Genomic DNA, 18513 nt, shown 5'->3' with positions numbered 1-18513 from the left:
ACGTCAAGTACCGCTCGGGATTCGATTGCGATTGCGATTGCGATTGCGATTGCGATTGCGATTGCGATTCCGATTGCGTGTCATTCTCGATTCAGAACATTTCGCGACTCGATCGAAATGAAAATCGCGACTCCTCTTGGCGTGGTTATCGTTACCGTGGCGCGAAAAATAACGCTCGTAGCAGCTCGCGTTGCGCGCGAATAAATAGCCTGTACACGAAACGTCACTTTTATGGCTCGGAGCTTTTAGCCTCGCCTGTAAAATACTCGCGGTCCATTAGCGGCGGCGACGACGCGAACGTCACCGTGGCTGGCTATGCGTGCAAAAATCTCCCTCCTCCAGTCCACCCCCCAGGCCGCTTAATAACATTTTCTTTCGTACGAATCTTTCGACTAACCAGCCTCGACCACGTACCGGGTGCTTTGAAAATTGTCTCGGATGAAGCGGGACAAAGGAGAATCTAAATTCGGTAGACATTCGTCGATTTTCGAGTTTTCTGATCATTCTACGAGTCGATCTTTGCTATCCTTACCACTGCTTTTAAAACTGTGTATCGAGTAGCATCGAAAAGCATCGCCGAGAAAAAAACGCAAAGCGGGAGGGTAGCTCGGCTATTTTCACGCGCGATGCAATCGTTTTGCAGAGGACGAAGGTCTGGGATCTCGTGGGTGACGTGTGTATCGAAATACGTCGAGGATGCGGCGCAAAACGACATGGCCCCGACGATCGAGGGTGAAACTCGACGGAAAGTTGAGCGAAAGCAAAACGGGACAGAGGTAGGTGCAGATAGCGGTCGGCACACACGCCGGTGTGCTCCTATTGTTCTTCGTTCCTGAGAGGCCGAAGTGCTGCTGCCAATATCGAAAGGTTCTGGTGCGATATCGGGTCACCAAGTCCGGCACTGTTTCTGGCAGACGGTGATAATTCAATCGACGCGAGTCGACGCGACGCATCATCGATGCGATCCCATTTACCATAATTACCGACGGATTAGTCGACCATTTTGATGCACGGAAAATTATTAAGTTATTTTTCAGCGAAAATACGAACGAGCAGGTATCACGGGTAGCGTGGTATTTATTTCATTAGAATATCGTGATCGTGCGTAAATGGTGCCGTATCTAATATACAATAATATATTTAGCTAACCCATACCCATAAGTAAAGTTTGCATAAGAAAACGGTCAATAGGCATCGATTCGACACGAGGTTCGTCGTGTGAATCTGTCGAAAACAAGGCGTGTTTTTTGTAATGTCGATCCGGAAATTCACTCGTCGTCGCACCAAGACAGAGGTACGGAGGGCACCCTATGTACTCGGCTAATCCGTAAATGTCTCCGTTGTAAATGGATCTTGTCTTGCACGTGAATTGCCGTAACTCATCGCGAGTCGCACGCTGAACGTGTCAGCAGGCAGATTAAGCCGCGCATTAAATCAGTTGTATCTGCGTCGGCGATTAATTTAAATTATTGTTCGCTGCTAGGAATTTTGTGGTCGAGACCGATGGGAGGTCCCAGCTCCGGCCGCACCGATGAAAATGCGTTCACGCAAAACGCGATATGTACTAGGATAATCCAGAGAGTTCGAATTACGTTTTCTTTGGGGACCTAGCCAATTGGAAGGAGAATCAAAGGAGAAATCACCGTTTTAATTGTACTCGAAATTCCAACAGCTACAGCTACATCGAGAATATTCGTAAAGGTTTCTCCGCTCTTAAATTACTATCTACCACGTGCTCACGCGATCAGTTTTAAGACGAGTGCCCTGGCAAGCATTTGTAAACTCGTAAAAAAGCAAATCGGCCGAGTAACGGCGCGGCGATAGAACCTGTTCGAGCAGGTAATCGAATAGTCGATCAAATCTCCGATTAATAGTCCAACCAATGATAGTCATTCGTCACTGCACGTAATCGTTAAACAATTTAACTGTCAGCGGCAGACTGGAAACTCCGTGTCGATACCTCGAGAGCAGCCAGAGGTGTGCCGGAGACGCAGACGGCTACAGCCAAACGATGCTTATATCCGACGATTATATCATACGTAATCGGATACAATTAGTTGCTACTAACACTGTAGTGTGTGCCATGTAAATTGACTTTTCAAACTTTTTTTAAAAATACAAGCATTCGCAACTGTTTGGAAATCTATCGGGCCTTTTTCGCGATTCCATGCTACCCCATTTAGGTTCTTGCCTTTCCGGAGCATCGTCTCGGCCCTAGGAAATATCCTCGATAATTTTCTTGAAAGCTAATTTCCGGTTCGAATCGACTATCAATCGGGATCGGGATCGGACACTTATCCAGGTCACTCGAGAACACCGTGTCATCGAAAGTCGTCGTTATTAATTGCAGAGCAGCTGAAAAGGAACACGAACGACCCGGTTCGCTCAAGAGTAACGCGTGCCTTTCATACTCGAGACGCGATCGGGCACAATCTTGGAGTACGCAGCCACCCTTTCACGATGCATTACCACCGAGAACCAGCCAGCCGTTCAGCCTAGGAAGCGACTGGTGCAGTGGCTTTAGCAATTATCCTCCAAGTTGGAATCGATCGTTCTATACTCTCAGTCCCTGGAGACTTATTCTACGCACCTAGACGAGTGCGAGACGAGTACTCGTCGTCTTTCTCGACGACTACCGACTACCGACTACCGACTACCGACTACCGAGTTGTTTCTCTGTTAAAACCAACCGACTTTTATCTTGCGACTCGGTCGAGACTAGAGAAGCTTTCGTCGAGAACAAGTTCAACTCGAAGCTGACAGAGTGGAAAGGAACCTGGTATTTATCGATTATTTTTTATACGACCGGAGGTGGTCGTTATCCCTGGAAAATCCTGATGCCTGTTATTCGTTCGGCAAACTCTTAAAAGGCAAATTTTGGAAAAGGGATCGAGAGATGTTAATTACAATCGTCCCGACTGGCGATGGCGTATTCCGTGCGGGTCGATTGGTCACGTAGAAATTGATTCGCTGGCTGGAAACACTAGCTAGTTCGACGCCCCCGAAACGCAGCTCGATCGGAACGGGAACGGGAACGGGAACGGGAACGGGAACGAGAACGGGTAAAGCGATCGTGCACCAGTTCCTCTTTAACGCAATCAATCTTTCAGCCACCGCCACTCGGAAACTCGGTTCGCTCGGTCACGACGCGGAAACGGCAACGTTATTTATTTCGATCGATTAAACGAATACTCGTAGAAACGAACTCTGTCCAACGTTGTCAACATCCGATCATCCCTGATAACTCGTTCACGTGCAAACGTTGAACCGATTCAATTCGAACAGATGATTCTGCGTAAAACGCGTTGATAGTTTGACGGTTCAAAATAAGACCTCTCGATCCCGTTTTCCTTCGATTCTCGTCCTTTTCCGCTTTGTTCGGCTGGCCTCTTTTCAGACTTCTGGCACCTTTTCATTCGACACTCGATTAATCCAACTCGAGATGACGAAAAATGCAAGACTCGAGCGTTTCTAGCGTAACGCGATTAATCGGGAAAGACAACAACGGAACACGACTCTCGTGTTTCTCGCGTCGGCGTCGCGTCGCGTCGACGTCGCGTCGCGTCGCGTCGCGTCGCGTCGCTCTAGCCCGCGACGAACGGGACATACACCCGGCGCTGAATCGCGGCCAACTGAGAGGGAGAAAACAGCCCCCTGGATACTACCAGTCGGTTGGCTGTGGCATCGCGCACGGAAACCCCCTGCGCAACGCTCGCCCCGTCCCGAGATCGGCCCGTCGGCGTCGATGTCGGCCAAACCCCCGCGCCGCGAGGAACGCTGCACTTTCGACATGCCCAATTCGAAATTGCCAATTGCTAATTTTCTGTACTTTCATTCGAGCCTCGTTTATCGTTCACGGGCATGCGTATGCCTAGTGCGTACGCGTACATAACGACCAACAAATTACAAACAAATACGCTTTTAAAGTGGCTGTGTTAACGAGAAGAGAATATGTACTCTATTCGATCGAGCAATATCATTGAATCTCTGGTAGAAAAGCATAGCGAGTTAAACTCCACGATAGAACATCGCCGCCCATCCAGGACACAAGAATCCCCCCCCCCGAAAAAAGGATCGAAGCTATCGGTCGCAGTCTGAATGCAGGATAATTGCGTCCCTGGCTCTTGGTCCGAGGTTTTTTCGTTTTCAAGTCCGAGTCGAAAAAGGATACAAAATACAATGGAATCAGGGCTCGGTCGAGGGGAGAGAACGGACAACAAGGGGTGCGCGGCGCGCAGATGATTCTAGTCCCGACCGTTATCGTCAACGAGAAAAGATGCTCTACCACCGAACAAATTCCGTAATCCAGAACGAACGATCCTATGTACCTTTATTATTCCTTTACCTTTTTTTCTATTAATCTTGAAGCGACGCAGCACCTAACCTAGACATGAAATTAAAAGGCGGAATGGTACGCGCGAGCCGAGCTCTTTATCGATCACTGACACTCTTTTACTTGTTCCTTAAGCCCTAACATTATTATCAAAGTCGATAGTTTAGGAAACTATTCGAGCTCTCACCCTTACGCGGTATAACCAAAGGGGACGAAATGTTTAAGAAGAGAGAGAGAGAGAGAGAGAGAGAGGTTCGCGCTGCGCGGCAAAACTTTGATTCAAGTGTGATCGCATGGATCGTAAGAACGTTTTCTTTTGTGTATTCTCTACGATGATTCAGAGCTGATTCTTGGCTTTTCCTCCCTGAAGGGATACTCGCAGCGGGAACTACGAGGAGCTGGCCACTTACTTAGCCATGATTTCTCGGGGATTGATCTCGGATACTACATATAATACAGCTACTCGTATGCATACCATCACCTTTTCAGAATCATAGTTACTTCCGACAGATATAAAGACGCGAGAGACACGAGAAATTCACCGTACGAAACGAATCCTTCTCTTTCTAATCGATATCTACACATGTACCGCGAGTAAAACTCCCTCCGTGCAAAGCGACACGATGTTAAATTAACCGTACGTCCATGTATTTATTTCGGTATCGTTGCGTTCCATTGCGTCCATGTCGCGTCGTATCGCGTCGCACCGATAAGATGTTATTAGTATTACTCGATAATCCTTACGGATGCAAGGGGTTGTCGGATCACGTTTGCGGTTCATGCGGCGCCTGTGCATCCGTATAGCGGTGCATACGCGCGATGCAGACGATGCGGAATGCGACATGCGGCATGCGGCATGCGGCGCGTCATACGGCCGTATACGAGCACTGGTGCGAATCACCCCGGAAACCGGGGATTCGAGGGAACGGTGAGGCTCGGGGGAAGCGGACAGGACGCTTCTAATCAGCCTATTCGTTAATTCTGAATCGCGTACCGAGTATTCGCATTGTTTTCGACAAATTTCGAGGGAAAATAGGTCACAAATCAGAGTACGTGCGATGCGTTTATCCTTGTATCAACGACGAAAACGTGCTTCTCGACTAACAAATCCCCCCATTGGAGATTTAAGTAACCATTTCATTTCATTTCATTTCACTTCATTTCATTTCATTTCATTTCATTTCATTTCATTTCATTTCATTTCATTTCGGACCATCCCACCTCTAATCGCTATTATTTATTTTTCTAGGCGTACAGAGAACCTTGCACGTTCTTCACAATTCCGAGCAACCTGCATCGGTGTTCGCCATCCTCGAGTCAGGCAACAAGGTGGTGCCGTTGATCGCCGATGGTCTATTCGATCTTTTGATGTACAAGATATCTAGCATCTACACAAACAAGATGCAGAAGATGGAGTCCAAGGGACCACGATTCGAGATTGGCGACTTTTGCGTGAAACTTGGCAGTGTCACGATCAATCAAAATTTCAAAGGCGTACTCGTCGAGGTCGGTTAAATTCACCCCGACGCTATACCCCCGCGACTACATTCAATTTTCCCAATGCTGCGCAACGTCAAACGAAAATTGGCGTTGCGTCCGAGTCGCGAACAACACCACCCAAAACAAGTATCGACCAATCGACCTGCTCCTTTCGACGTGATCGCAGATCGAGATCATCCTGCCCGAACGTCGAAAAGACGTTCTATCTGCTCTATCCAACTCTGACCAAAGTTATACAACTTTCGCTTCCGACGCGACGCGACGCGACGCGGACGCGGACGCCGACGATTGCATTATCGAAGGCAAACCAAGTTGACATGATACAGCGTTACAATCACTTTACGACCATGCCCATAATTCTCAAAATAACCTATAATACATTTTAGGAAAAAAAAAGTCATTACTTTTACACCTTTCCGATCCCACCACTTCATATCGCAACAAAACGTCATCTTCCGGTTACGATTCGATCAATTTTGTTTCGATGCAATTTTTTCTTGTATAGGTGGAATACAGACCCTGCGTCGTTCCGGGAAGTGCGTGGGAATTGATGCGTGAATTTTTGCAAGGATTTCTCGGGCCTATAGTTTCGAATCAAGCCCCGCAATATTTGCAGGTGATATAAATCGTTATCGTCGAGAACCGAATTACAGAAAATTTACTGTTGCGTTCAAAGTTTAAACCATACCAACGAGTCAAAGGTAAACCAAAACTACGCTTATAGTATGCGTTTTTTATTATTGCAGAACCGAATGAACGATATTTATCAACCCATGGATACTATACAACAATATTTGGAACACTTTGGTCAATACAGAAAAGCCACGGGTGTCATTTAGCTTGGTAAATCCTACTATTGTCACTGGGATCGATCAAATTCCCATTAACTTTTCTCCAATAAAATTTATAGAAAAAGATACATTTCTTCCTAATGATCCATTTTCTTTATTACACGATACGTCATTGAAATTATATATAATGATAATAATTGTTAATGCTTTCAAAAAACAAGTTTCGCTAGTTAAGTATCGACCAACTATTTAAACAAATTACCACCCGCACGGTAACAGTAACGATCGTCGTCTATAGTGACATCTATAAGAAAAAGTACCGAAAACTTTTTTTTTTAGCAGCCTTACCGACCAATCCTGTCGGGAATAGCCCTCCATCTCCTATGGTAAATACGCTCGTATTAATGTTCTGGGAGTGGCCAACTGCGGCGCGTGAAACGCTAAACACCAGACCCCTTTCGCTTTCGTTTCAAGTTTCAATCGTACAAAAGGCAGCCACAGCGACAGAGATACATCTCGAATCGAATACCAACAACAACTGTTTCTTATGCTCTGGAAATTATTTGTCAAACTCTTTCGTCGAAATCTTCCAAATTCGTGTCAACGTATCGCGTCACTTGCTTTATCATTTCATACTTTTCATTTGTTATTGTAACCAATAGTTACAAACAATGTTAACCATTATAAAATATGTTCTAAACTTGATAGAATTAACAATACATACAATAATACAATTTCCAATATGTTACAAATATGATTGCTGCATATGGAGACCCACGTTAAACGATAAAAATATCAATCAATTTTTCATCATAAGCGGGCTCTTACTGTACTTGAAATTCAGATTTCAACACACAATATTTTTAACTTCCCGATTTATAGGGATGCGTGCGTGCGTGCGTGCGTGCGTGCGTGCGTATGTAAACAAATTTTTCATTAACCTTATCTAAAAAACTAATAACGAGATCAAAATGGTCGATTATGCAATCAATGTGTATCGATCTAACTTAAAGCTGATTAGACTTTGCTCTAATTCGGTCCAGTAATTTTTTAGTTTTTTTAAGAAAACTTAACTCAATAACGCAATCTAGATGGGAGAATAAATATTTATGAACGAATAACTAAACGGAAATAATATATATACGTATATTACTATTATTACATTTGTATGCATATGTATAACACATGTATATTACTATTATTACATTTGTATGCATATGTATAACACATGTATATGTATACATATACATACAGGGTGCTCCAAAAGTATAGAAACAGTCAAATATTTCGAAAATGGAACATTTGTGAGAAAAATGGTTTAGAGAAATGTTTTAGGGTTTCAAAAATTCTATTCAACGATCGTGTCCGTTTCACCTGCAAAGGACCGGTCAAAGTCACGTCAAGGTCAACATGATTTTTTTAACGGAACACCTCATTTTGTATCATGCACTGTGAAAGCTGGCTATGGGAAGCGAGCAAGAACAACCCTACTCGCGAGCTCGCAATAACCAGCTAGTTTCATTTCGAATATTCCAATCGAACGATAGTAAGAGAATAAAAAAAAAAAAAGGTATAGAGAAATATTGTAAATTATTCGAATCTGACAACGATTTTTCCGTACGATACCTTTTTCGATGTTTCTCAACGCAATCGTTGGTTTTATTCAAATCCAAATATGACCGGATTCTTCTATTACGTCTAGGTTAGTCTTTCGTCTTCTGAGGTATTGCGTACCAAACGCACTTGTGTCAAAATCGTGAATATTTATAAACGAATGAACTGGCAGTTTCATACCCATACTAATGCCATTGACTCCTGTAATCATTTACCAACTCTCTTTATTACAATTTTCATTAACTTACGCTTTGTTACATTATTAGAACATTGTATGTAAATTGTAAATTAAAAAATTCCAACTAAATTGAATACAATTCGTCACCTTGAATTTCAAGATTACGACGAAACAAACAAACAAGCAAATAGCGAGAAATATTTTTGTTACCGAATATGCTGTTCAATTTACGAATGCGTTATTTACTAAACGAAACAAAGAAAAAGTATAAGAAATTATGTTACAAGTATCTTACTATACATGTATTTAAATGGAAGGTTACGTGAATATACATAACGTGAACCGAATAACGTGCTGGAAAAATTCCGTATGACCGAGTGATCGTTAAATAGAAGCGTGGACCTTTATAAAGTCTAATGAGTGTCCAAAGTTCGAAATTGTACATCTTTGCGTGTATCCGATAACGATTTCATTGGTACGAGTTCGATGATGTCGCTTTAAAATCTAAAAAACAAACGAATTTCATTGGTTGGTGGAAGAAACTTGTTGGGTCGTGCGATCGAACGATTACAGCGCTGCGTTATACCACTCGCTGTAACCACTCGCGCAGTATTATAGTGCACTTCTAGCGTGATACTTGCAAAAATAGTTGTCCTCTTCGACTTACGAGAAAAGAGTTAATTACCAATGACGATGGAGGTATTTATGCACTAAACATTTACAGTAAATTTTCATTGATGACTATATCGAAAAATCAACTCACTCGATCGTGTACTTTCATTTTTATTTTAGATTCAAATCTTGACCGCCAAGTCATCGAAATACCTGGCAAATTTACCAGTAAGTAGCAAACAAATAATCTCAAAGTTCAACAGAATAAGCAATAAGTGTTCCATCGTATTTCTACCACTGATTCCCCATGTACACATACGTTTTTACGGATCTTGTAAATGTTGAACTTTAACGATTAACAGTTTATGCAATGTGCGATAGTGTGGCAAACCCTTAATCAAACATTAAATAAATTATAACGATTCCCTTTATCCAAATTCCACGACAAACTTTTTCTACCTTTATAGATCCTAATTTCCATTTTTAATTAATACTTTTTTTATTATTAATTAAAACATACGAATATTGTTACTCTTGTGTAATGTAACATGTCGTTTAAGGTAAAACCTTCTACCACCATAAGAGAAATTAAAGAAGAATTATTCAAGACAATGAAAGCACCGTATGTTCAGAGACAAAGCTTACGGCTAGATCCTAAAGGAAAGCCTTTATCTGATTCGGATACCTTAACAAGTTTATCCATTTTCGATGGTGGAAAATTATACTTCAAAGACCTTGGGCCTCAAATCAGTTGGAAAACTGTATTCCTTGTGGAATATGCTGGTCCATTGGTCTTGTATTTATGGATATATCAACGCCCATGGATTTTTTATGGCAATGTCGAGACATCCAAGATCGAATCAGTTGTTCAGTAAGTATACATAGATGGACATTTTCTCGCCCAAATAATTCAGCCATCCGATTAAAACTCTCTAATCTTATATGATTACAGTGTGGCAGCTATTTGTTGGTCGGTGCATTACGCGAAACGGCTCTTAGAAACATTGTTCGTGCATCGGTTTAGCCATGCGACAATGCCACTGCGTAACCTTTTTAAAAATTGTTCGTACTACTGGCTGTTCGCTATGTATGTTGCATATCATATAAACCATCCATTGTATACAGCGCCAAGCAAACTTAACTTTTCTATCGGTCTAACAATGTTTACGCTTTGTGAACTGGGTAACCTGAGCATTCATTTAGCTCTGAGGAGCCTAAGACCAGCGGGAACTACAGTAAGAAAAATACCTGTAGCCACTAATAATCCTTTCACCGCACTCTTCAATTTTGTCTCGTGTCCAAATTATACCTACGAAATTGGTAGTTGGATTGGGTTCTCAATCATGACTTTGTGTCTTCCAGGTATGAATTTATTCCTATGATTTATTAAGAAAAATTACCGAATATAACATTATAAAATTATTATTGTACTTTCAGCTGCTGTGTTTACTCTTGCGGGTGCATATCAAATGACTCTCTGGGCATTAGGAAAACATAAAGCGTATAAGAAGGAATTTTCCCAATATCCAAAATGTCGGAAAGCTGTTTTTCCATTTATTCTGTAAATGTCTCCAACTAGTACGATACTAGCAAAAATACGATACTATCGTATTTCTCAATTTCTTTTTGTTACCAATAATTTTATTCTTTGAATAAACTACCATCCGAGTTTTACAGTATTTTTCACGCATCTACTTTACTTTCATTTTCAGCTTTCAAACTTACGTTACTACGATACATGTATGTACGTATGAGCCTTTAAAAGTTTCCTTTAGCTTCGTGCATCGACTCTTCGCAGGGTAATTTGCTTACAAGTTTCATCATGTCATCCTTCAATGCGTTTATTATATTTTGACACTCCTGCATTTGAACTTTATATTTATTCTGCAACTGTTCGTATCCGTAACACGCGTTTTCCAACTTTTTCTTCGCTTCCGATGGCTCTACATCTTTCGCAGTCAAACCTACAAGACCCTCCAAGTGTAATATGTGTTTCCTTGCATCTTTCAATTCCTCCCTTAGTGCATTTAGTTCTGTGATCAACGTTATATTTTCGTCTACCGTTTTATCTATGCCCTTGTCACCGCTAGACGTATCCTGAAAAACTTGTTTTTTTAGCGAACCTATCGTTCTTTCGAGATGATCCCTTTGTTTCGTGAACTCGCATTGCGCGTCTAGATCTGCTTTACGACTGCGTAAGAATTCCTCACTCGAACTGTACATGTGATACAACTTGGTTGTGGTGGTTTTCAAAGCTTGTGGATCTTGCACAAGCCCTGAGGCATCGAGCAAATCTACTCGAATTCTTTTCAAAAGCTTTTCACACTTTCTACTACGATGCATTTCATTTTGATATTCTTGTCTCGCAGCAGCCAATTTTTCTCTCAATTCGTATAGCTGCAATTCTAAACTGACGTTAGTCTTATGGAGATTTACAAGCTCCGTTTCCATATCTTGAATCTTCTCCTTGAGCTCTCTGATCTCCTGATCTCGCGGTTCTATTTGATTCTTCAACTCCCTTATTTTATAATTCAACACGAACTTGAACTTTTCCAATTCTTGATTCTTACGTTTCAACTCGTATATTTGACGTTCCCTCTTTTGAACCGTAACATCCCTCTCGTCTATCTCCTTCTTCAAATCTTCCTTATCTTTCTCCAATTCTTGCATAGATTTTTGATAATAACTGTACTCGCTTTGAACACGATGCACTTGCCTCTTCAACTCTTCTACTTCTTTTTGGCTAGCTATGTACCTATTTCGCATCATTCCAGATTCTCCTTTCAACCGTACGTTCGACTCTTTTTCCTCGTGCAACAGTGTTTCGTAATTTCTTCTTATTTCCAGTAATTCTTGGTCGGCATCATCTTCTATTTGCGTCGTTATTTGTTCGTGAACTCGTGCTTGATGCGTCATTTCCTCCTGAGTTTCCTCCAGCTGCAATTTTTTCGTATGTAGAAGAGCCTCGTATTTCGTCATCATTTTTTCTAATTCATCCACTCCGAATTTCTCTAACTCTTGCAACCGTTTCTCATAATCTTGTCGCATACCGCTCATATTGTTTTCCAAAGCTAAATATCTATCGTATTCTGTTATAAGTTTCGCATCGTAATTCATTTCCACTAGTTTCATCGTTTCCTCGTGATTTTCTTTCAGGGTGACAATTTCAGCATTTATCGAATTGAGTTCGCCCTTATGATCTTCCTGCAATCTACTTATCTTATCCCTCAGTTCCTCGATGGCTTCGCAATATCCTTGGTGTAAATCTCGCACTTTGTCGTTATGCACAACTTCCACCTGACGCATTTTGTACCCGTGTTCAGTTTCCAATTCTCTCATCCTTACATTTAAATCTTCAATTGTTCGTATCTTCTCTTCCAGGTCACCTTTACTAATTAACACCTCGTTTGTATATGCTACTTCTTTGCCTATTGTCCCTTTTCCATCTGAATAATATACTTTCCAAATACATAAGCTACCATCGATACCGGTAGATACTAAACATTGTTCGTTATAAGAAAGAGCGATCTACAAGAAGAAAGACAAATTGTAAAGTTTATTGTACTTTTATAGGTTCTGTTAGGATTTCCCAGAATTTATTGGGCAACATTTGTAATAGTTTCATTAATTTCCTGACAACTACAAGAACGTGATAATCAATTTAATCGCATCGTAATTGTTCAATCACCTACCACTCGAATTACAGAAAAGGTCTAAGCTTAGCATGCTAAGCTAAGCTTGCTGATTGTCTTGTTTATTTGAATCAATACAATCATTTTAAAGAACCTGTAAAATGCTTTCCTAATATAGCAGAAATCGTCTCGAGTTGCTATTAATACACGTACAAATAACAAAGCAACTAAAATATATAATATACTCTGAAATATCCTAATAACACATTTTTTTCTTTCTACCTTTGTGATATCAACTGAGTGAATCTTGAAATCTGTATAATATACTGGCTCTTGAAGTGGACATTTTGCTGACAAAATAGTACCTCCGATACAAACAAGAAATAGAGCTTGGTCCTCTTTTCCTAATACCATACTGTGCATGGTTATTCCTGGAAAACTATACTCTCGAGTTACCTAAGTCAGACATTTTATATTATTTTTGTATATTTTAGTAATGCAAAGTAGGACAAACGGTACTCGACTTAAGTAAAGTATTACATTATCCTTTATCTCGTATATAAAACTGTCGTTGACAATGCAGTACGAAATCAATTCATCTGCGCATAAAGCAATATCGTGTATATTAAGTCCTCTTAAAATTATCTCTGCGGAACGTCGACCAGTGCTCATGTCCCATTGATATATAGCACCCTCGGTACCTAATGTTAGTAACTTTGTGTCGGTTTGCGACCATAATAAAGCCTTCACTCTACTAGTGTGCCCTTTCAAAATAAAATAGCTGACAAAACCGACAGTAGTGTAAATTTGTACGATATTTCCATTAACAGCGGCAAATAAATGACCACCATGACTAAACTTTACAGTCTTGCAGCATCTTATAGGAAATTCTTCCATAGGTAATAAATCGTCTATTAATATGCTCATAAAACGTAATTTATCGCTGAAACCAATTAAACAAAAAAGACCCGTAGGATGTAAAGAAATCCCACAAATGTCTTCTGTGTATTGTTTAAGTAAAAGTAAATTTCCTGTCTCAAAGTCCCACAGTCTTACGCTATAGTCGAGTTCTCCACAGGTCATAAATATCGATTTCCACGTACACATCGAAAGATTGCTTATAGGACCGTGATGTAAGGCTTGACCCATCACTTTTAATTCCTGTGGTTCTGGATCTATATTTAGATCCGGACCCCATAATCTTGCGTAAAACAATTGGGGCCAACCAGTTGTAATTAACAGTCGATCCAAACTTACATTAACGTTTATGGTATTGACTCGATATAAATTTTGATTATCATCCTTTGATACTTGCAATGGAATTATATAAATATTCCTCTTTACATATTTATGTTGACCATCTTTTTCAAAGATCACAATTGTTCTTGGACCAAATGCATATGCAAATCCTTTCGAAAATGCATTTAAACAACGGATATTATTTTCCCATAAGGTATCCTGTCTAACATCCATTATCAAACTACTGTCAGGTATGACATATTCTTCACGAATTCTGAGATTCATAGACATTGTACCGTTCATATCGTACATATTTTTCAAGTCACCATTCTCTAAATAAAGTATTCTACCATCTTTAGTTCCAAGTAATAATCTGTCTGAATTCAACCAAGTCATTGAACATACAAGTATATTATCCGCTTTAGAGAACCCGTAAGGACGCCATACAGTGTCGGAAAGAGTTAAAAATTTAAATGTATGTGGACCTCCGATCGCAACCACTCCTGCATCCGATGGATTACAGGCTAACAATTCTGTAACAGCTAATGGATTTTGAGAACTGCCTACTTTATAAACAGATTCCATTTTTCCTTTTTCCCAACTATAGTAAAGCATCGTTTGATCCGGTAATCCTGTAACCGCTGCTAAATATTTATTATCGAAACTAAAGCATATAGAAGTGAATTTAGTTACATTGGGAGCATCATAGGGTATGCCAAGCAGTTTCTTCCTTTTTAATGTTTGAAGATCGTAAATAGATATAGTAGGTTTCTCTCCAACTTCGCATGTTGCAACATACTTTCTTTGTGACAAAAACAGAAATGTATTTGTCACATAAAAGAATAATAACAAAGAATAAGCATAGACATTGCGTTGCAACTTACTTGTTAGGTGTAACAGATATTATATTTATCTCATTTTTATCAGACAGATGTATTAATTTTTGTCGACGTTGTGGAATATTATGAATTACTATTACATTTCCAATGGGGTATAAAACTTCTGCATCGGTAATATAATGTGCATTTGAAATTATGTTAGTGTTTAAACCATAAAATACTCTGGGTTGCAAGGTAACAGTCATCTCGAATATTCTTCTTTACTTTTCAATTAAAGAATAAGATATTTTTTCAAGTTGACACGCATTGTTTACATTTCCATAGCAATAACCTATGATCAATACCAGGAATTTTGATTTGAATGTTTGTAAAAATATTTCAACAACTCTTTCTTGCATTAAACAAATTTCTTGCCGGAAATAAATTTATCGATGTAATCATTATGATATCATTAGAAATATTCACATTTAAAATCATTATTAAATTGAGTTTAAGTAATGTTTTTTTTTGTATTTAACTTTTTCCCCAGATTTTAAATTGATGCGCCATCTAGCGGTAAAAAACTGGAAATATTTCTCGACAAACTTGGGCGTTTTGCCACCGATAGCGCTACTAGGACTCAAACAAATATTAAATTAATTATTTTTTAAAATTTAATTATTGGCGTAATCACACGTGCGCTAACTATTTTATTATTTTCTACACTCACTATTTAATTTTTATCAAGTTAATCATAAGGAAAATGAGATATTAATGAGATTTTGAAGATTAGTTCGGCCTTTTGAACGCTAGATGGCGATACCGTTTTCGTGTCCATGACAGTCCACGAATCGCACATAGGGCTAACTATTTTATTATTTTCTATACTTATTATTTAATTGTATTTAAAATAATAAATACATGAAGTGCCTAAATTGTTTTGTAGAAAGTCAATGAACAATCGAATAAATGTGGGCAGTCTGGGACAACTATGTTTGTAATGTAATTTTTTCACATAGTTTTAACTTAAACTTCAGGGAATCACATTTGAACATTATAGGAGTAATTCCATAATTTATTACGTAAACAAACAACGTCAGAAATGGTTGATAGCCAAAATATTGCAGAGAAACCTGTCGATTTTCTTGAGACAGATGTTTGCAAGAACTGTAAATGTCTCAGCGATCCATACAATAAACCAGCATTACGCTGTAACGGATGCTCAAAGAAAATTCATATAGAATGCTTAAAAAGAGGAACTGTTCCAGTATCGTTTGTAGGAGATGTATTCTTTGAATTTTATTGTCATAATTGTAGTCCTTTCGATGGAGAAACAGTAGCTCGTAACAGAATGCCTTGGCTTAACGTTATTGTATTGACTTTGTATAACTTGCGTGAAAAATCAAGCGGTATTAGTAAAAGGGGATATTTTCATTGGAAATCTGATATCAGTACGTTTGTTGATCGTAATTGGGATTACTTATTTAAGAAAACTGTGTAAGTTAACGTATATATATATATATATATGAATAAAAAATATGTTTGCCAAGAAATATATAAATGCGTATGTAATTATTATCTCATTCCATTTTTAGTAAAAGGAAAAAGAACTGGATCGGTACCATATCGGGAACTCTTTCTCATTATAGTGGAATTTTTTTTAAATCAGGAACAACAGAATTAGGAGAGTCTGGTTGGTGGAAGTTGATAGACAACGATCCACCTGAAGTTCTCATTGCTAAAAGTAATAATATTTACAGCTGTCTCATAGAATCCTTGTAGAAAATATAATTCTGTATGTAACTTATGTTCCATAGACGAAAAGATGATTTTGGATCGTAAGAAACAAGTTGGTAACCAAGTGAAATCAACGAATCAATTGCACCATAGTCCAACTCTGTCGGAATCAAGGATTTCAGTTGGCGAAGATTGTATTAATGGAAACGACGTCGTAAAAACTCAAGGATGTTCCGCGTATTCTGAAGCTTATGTACAACCTAACAAGACGTTATTAGATTTCTTGCTCGAGGAGGATGAATTAAGTAGTATGTACGTCTGTACGCAATGCGAATAGAGTACAAGGAAAATTTATTTATATTATTTAACAATTTCAGATATGGAAATCGAAGATAATACGATACTTAACGAGCAAAGCGATACACCATCCTTATCCGATTTAATAAGGGACTGCCAGTATCAAACAAATGGCTTTCATTTTTCCCAATTACTGGACGATTTTACATCCGATTGGACGTCTAATACAGATGTTGCTCCTGAAACTATCGCTAATATTAACATAGATCGGATAAAGGCAGAAGAAGAAGAGGATGAAGATGAAGATGAAGATGAAGAAGAAGAAGAAGAGGAGGAAGACGAAAATGAAGAAGAAGAAGAAAACGAGAACGAGGAAGAAGACAAACACAGAGAAGGAAGTAACAAGAGTCCGAGTTCTATTCAGGAACAACCACCTACTTCTTTATTCAATGTGATAAAACGGCGTCCATGGCCCTGGCAAAGAAATCATATTATTGGTAAACATTTGTTCACATGGTCATTAGACAATTTATGCTTATATAAGAATGTTGAAAATTCTGTTTCACAGTAGAAAAGGTTCCACGTATGACGCATCAAGAGGAAACATATTTATTACAACAAATAAATAAATCTGCTCTGAATTCCGCAGCCCCTGAAATTAGACGATTTTATAGAAAGTTAACTGTACGAAAATTAAAACGGGAATATGGTTTACCCTTACTGGATATTGATCATTATGGATGTAAAGCAGAAATACCTGACAGACCTTTAAAAGAATTTGGCAGGGTATTGGACAGATTTTTTGGCGACGACTTGAGTTCATTCGAACAAAGATTGCAAGGTTATAACGAACCATCATCTGTACATAGTCCATATACGAAGAGACTTTTGAAACCGTTTATACGAAGAGATACTTCGTGTCGTCCTTTATGGCTAAGAGTAATGGAAGAACTTTGCACCAAAGCGAATAAATTGAATCCAATGTGGAAATTGCCGGCAACGGCACCAATCGATTACTCTTATGTCAGACCACAACACATTCCAGCGATTAATAGTCTATGTAGTCAATTTTTTTGGCCTGGTATTGATTGTAAGTAAAGATATATTTACGTATGTGTAACAAACTACGTAATATAATATAACATATAATAATATAGTAAGTAATAAATGATTTAACTTTATATTTAACAAAAACTAAACAAATAATCGAGTTTTATTATTTCAGTAACCGAATGTCTACAATATCCTGACTTCAGCTGCGTCGTTTTGTACAAGAAATTAGTCATAGGATTTGCAATTTTAGTTCCTGATGTTGGTTACAATGAAGCGTACATTTCATTTTTCTTAACCAGGCCTGAGTGGCGTAAATCTGGCATAGGAACGTTTATGCTTTATCACTTGATTCAAACATGCATGGGCAAAGATGTTACGTTACACGTTTCGGCCACTAATCCAGCATTAATTTTATACCAGAAATTTGGTTTCAAAGTAGAGGAATTTGTTCAAGATTTTTACGACAAGTATATGCCTCCAAATTCACGGGAATGCAGACATGCATTGTTTTTACGATTGAGCAGATGAATTCGAATCAACTTCTAATAATATAATATATTTGTTACACATATGTGAAACATGTGATATGTATTATAAACCGTAACGTATGTACATATAAGTTCATAAGAAATAAATTCGATGAGAAAAGCATCGTTACGTTATACGTAGTCTGGTAATTTCAGTAAAATCCTCGAATTTTTTGCCAAAG

At 39.1% G+C, this 18513-nt stretch overlaps 5 protein-coding genes across 20 annotated transcripts in view; 3 read left to right on the top strand and 2 right to left on the bottom strand.

The window, feature by feature from the left end:
* LOC128893598 (facilitated trehalose transporter Tret1-2 homolog) overlaps positions 1-4537 on the bottom strand; it is a 38532-nt gene extending 33995 nt beyond the window's left edge. For 5 of the 13 annotated variants that reach the window (XM_054154671.1, XM_054154672.1, XM_054154673.1 and 2 more), the window contains exon 1: positions 3334-4537. The gene's annotated coding sequence lies outside the window, so the exon portion shown is untranslated. Of the gene's footprint in view, positions 1-532; positions 629-2690 lie in introns of those variants that run through there. The other 8 variants (XM_054154679.1, XM_054154683.1, XM_054154681.1 and 5 more) reach the window with 7 other exon arrangements.
* The window catches only part of LOC128893604 (mediator of RNA polymerase II transcription subunit 20), a 47901-nt gene extending 40919 nt beyond the window's left edge, over positions 1-6982 (top strand). Inside the window, exons 3-6 of one of the 3 annotated variants that reach the window (XM_054154696.1) lie at positions 5583-5839; positions 6339-6449; positions 6580-6676; positions 6964-6982. In XM_054154696.1, the coding sequence (XP_054010671.1) occupies positions 5583-5839; positions 6339-6449; positions 6580-6672 (461 nt within the window). In that variant the 3' untranslated portion in view covers positions 6673-6676; positions 6964-6982. Of the gene's footprint in view, positions 1-5582; positions 5840-6338; positions 6450-6579; positions 6855-6963 lie in introns of those variants that run through there. The other 2 variants (XM_054154697.1, XM_054154695.1) reach the window with 2 other exon arrangements.
* A 1982-nt stretch (positions 6983-8964) lies between these two features.
* LOC128893602 (very-long-chain enoyl-CoA reductase) lies at positions 8965-10707 on the top strand. Its single transcript, XM_054154693.1, has 5 exons — positions 8965-9115; positions 9209-9256; positions 9589-9899; positions 9981-10390; positions 10466-10707. The coding sequence occupies exons 1-5, from the start codon at positions 9104-9106 to the stop codon at positions 10591-10593; spliced, it is 909 nt and encodes a 302-aa protein (XP_054010668.1). The 5' UTR covers positions 8965-9103; the 3' UTR covers positions 10594-10707.
* Positions 10708-10786: 79 nt separating this feature from the next.
* LOC128893594 (cilia- and flagella-associated protein 57) lies at positions 10787-15366 on the bottom strand. Its single transcript, XM_054154665.1, has 4 exons — positions 14784-15366; positions 13201-14701; positions 12943-13116; positions 10787-12556 (listed from the first exon to the last, which is right to left on the bottom strand). Exons 1-4 carry the CDS (start codon positions 14981-14983, stop codon positions 10787-10789), a joined length of 3645 nt encoding a protein of 1214 aa, XP_054010640.1. The 5' UTR covers positions 14984-15366.
* A 165-nt stretch (positions 15367-15531) lies between these two features.
* LOC128893597 (cysteine-rich protein 2-binding protein) lies at positions 15532-18481 on the top strand. Of its 2 annotated transcripts, none has more exons than XM_054154670.1 (6): positions 15532-16214; positions 16313-16461; positions 16535-16762; positions 16832-17248; positions 17323-17841; positions 17977-18481. In XM_054154670.1, exons 1-6 carry the CDS (start codon positions 15820-15822, stop codon positions 18330-18332), a joined length of 2064 nt encoding a protein of 687 aa, XP_054010645.1. In that variant the 5' UTR covers positions 15532-15819; the 3' UTR covers positions 18333-18481. The 2 variants fall into 2 exon arrangements, with proteins under 2 accessions (XP_054010645.1, XP_054010644.1); XM_054154669.1 differs by having other exon boundaries at positions 15533-16214; positions 17320-17841; positions 17977-18480.
* Positions 18482-18513: the final 32 nt, after the last annotated feature.

The sequence above is a fragment of the Hylaeus anthracinus genome, unplaced genomic scaffold (genome assembly GCF_026225885.1).
Source record: "Hylaeus anthracinus isolate JK02 unplaced genomic scaffold, UHH_iyHylAnth1.0_haploid 3, whole genome shotgun sequence".
Classification (NCBI taxonomy): domain Eukaryota; kingdom Metazoa; phylum Arthropoda; class Insecta; order Hymenoptera; family Colletidae; genus Hylaeus; species Hylaeus anthracinus.
This window is presented reverse-complemented; position numbering and strand designations above follow the sequence as displayed.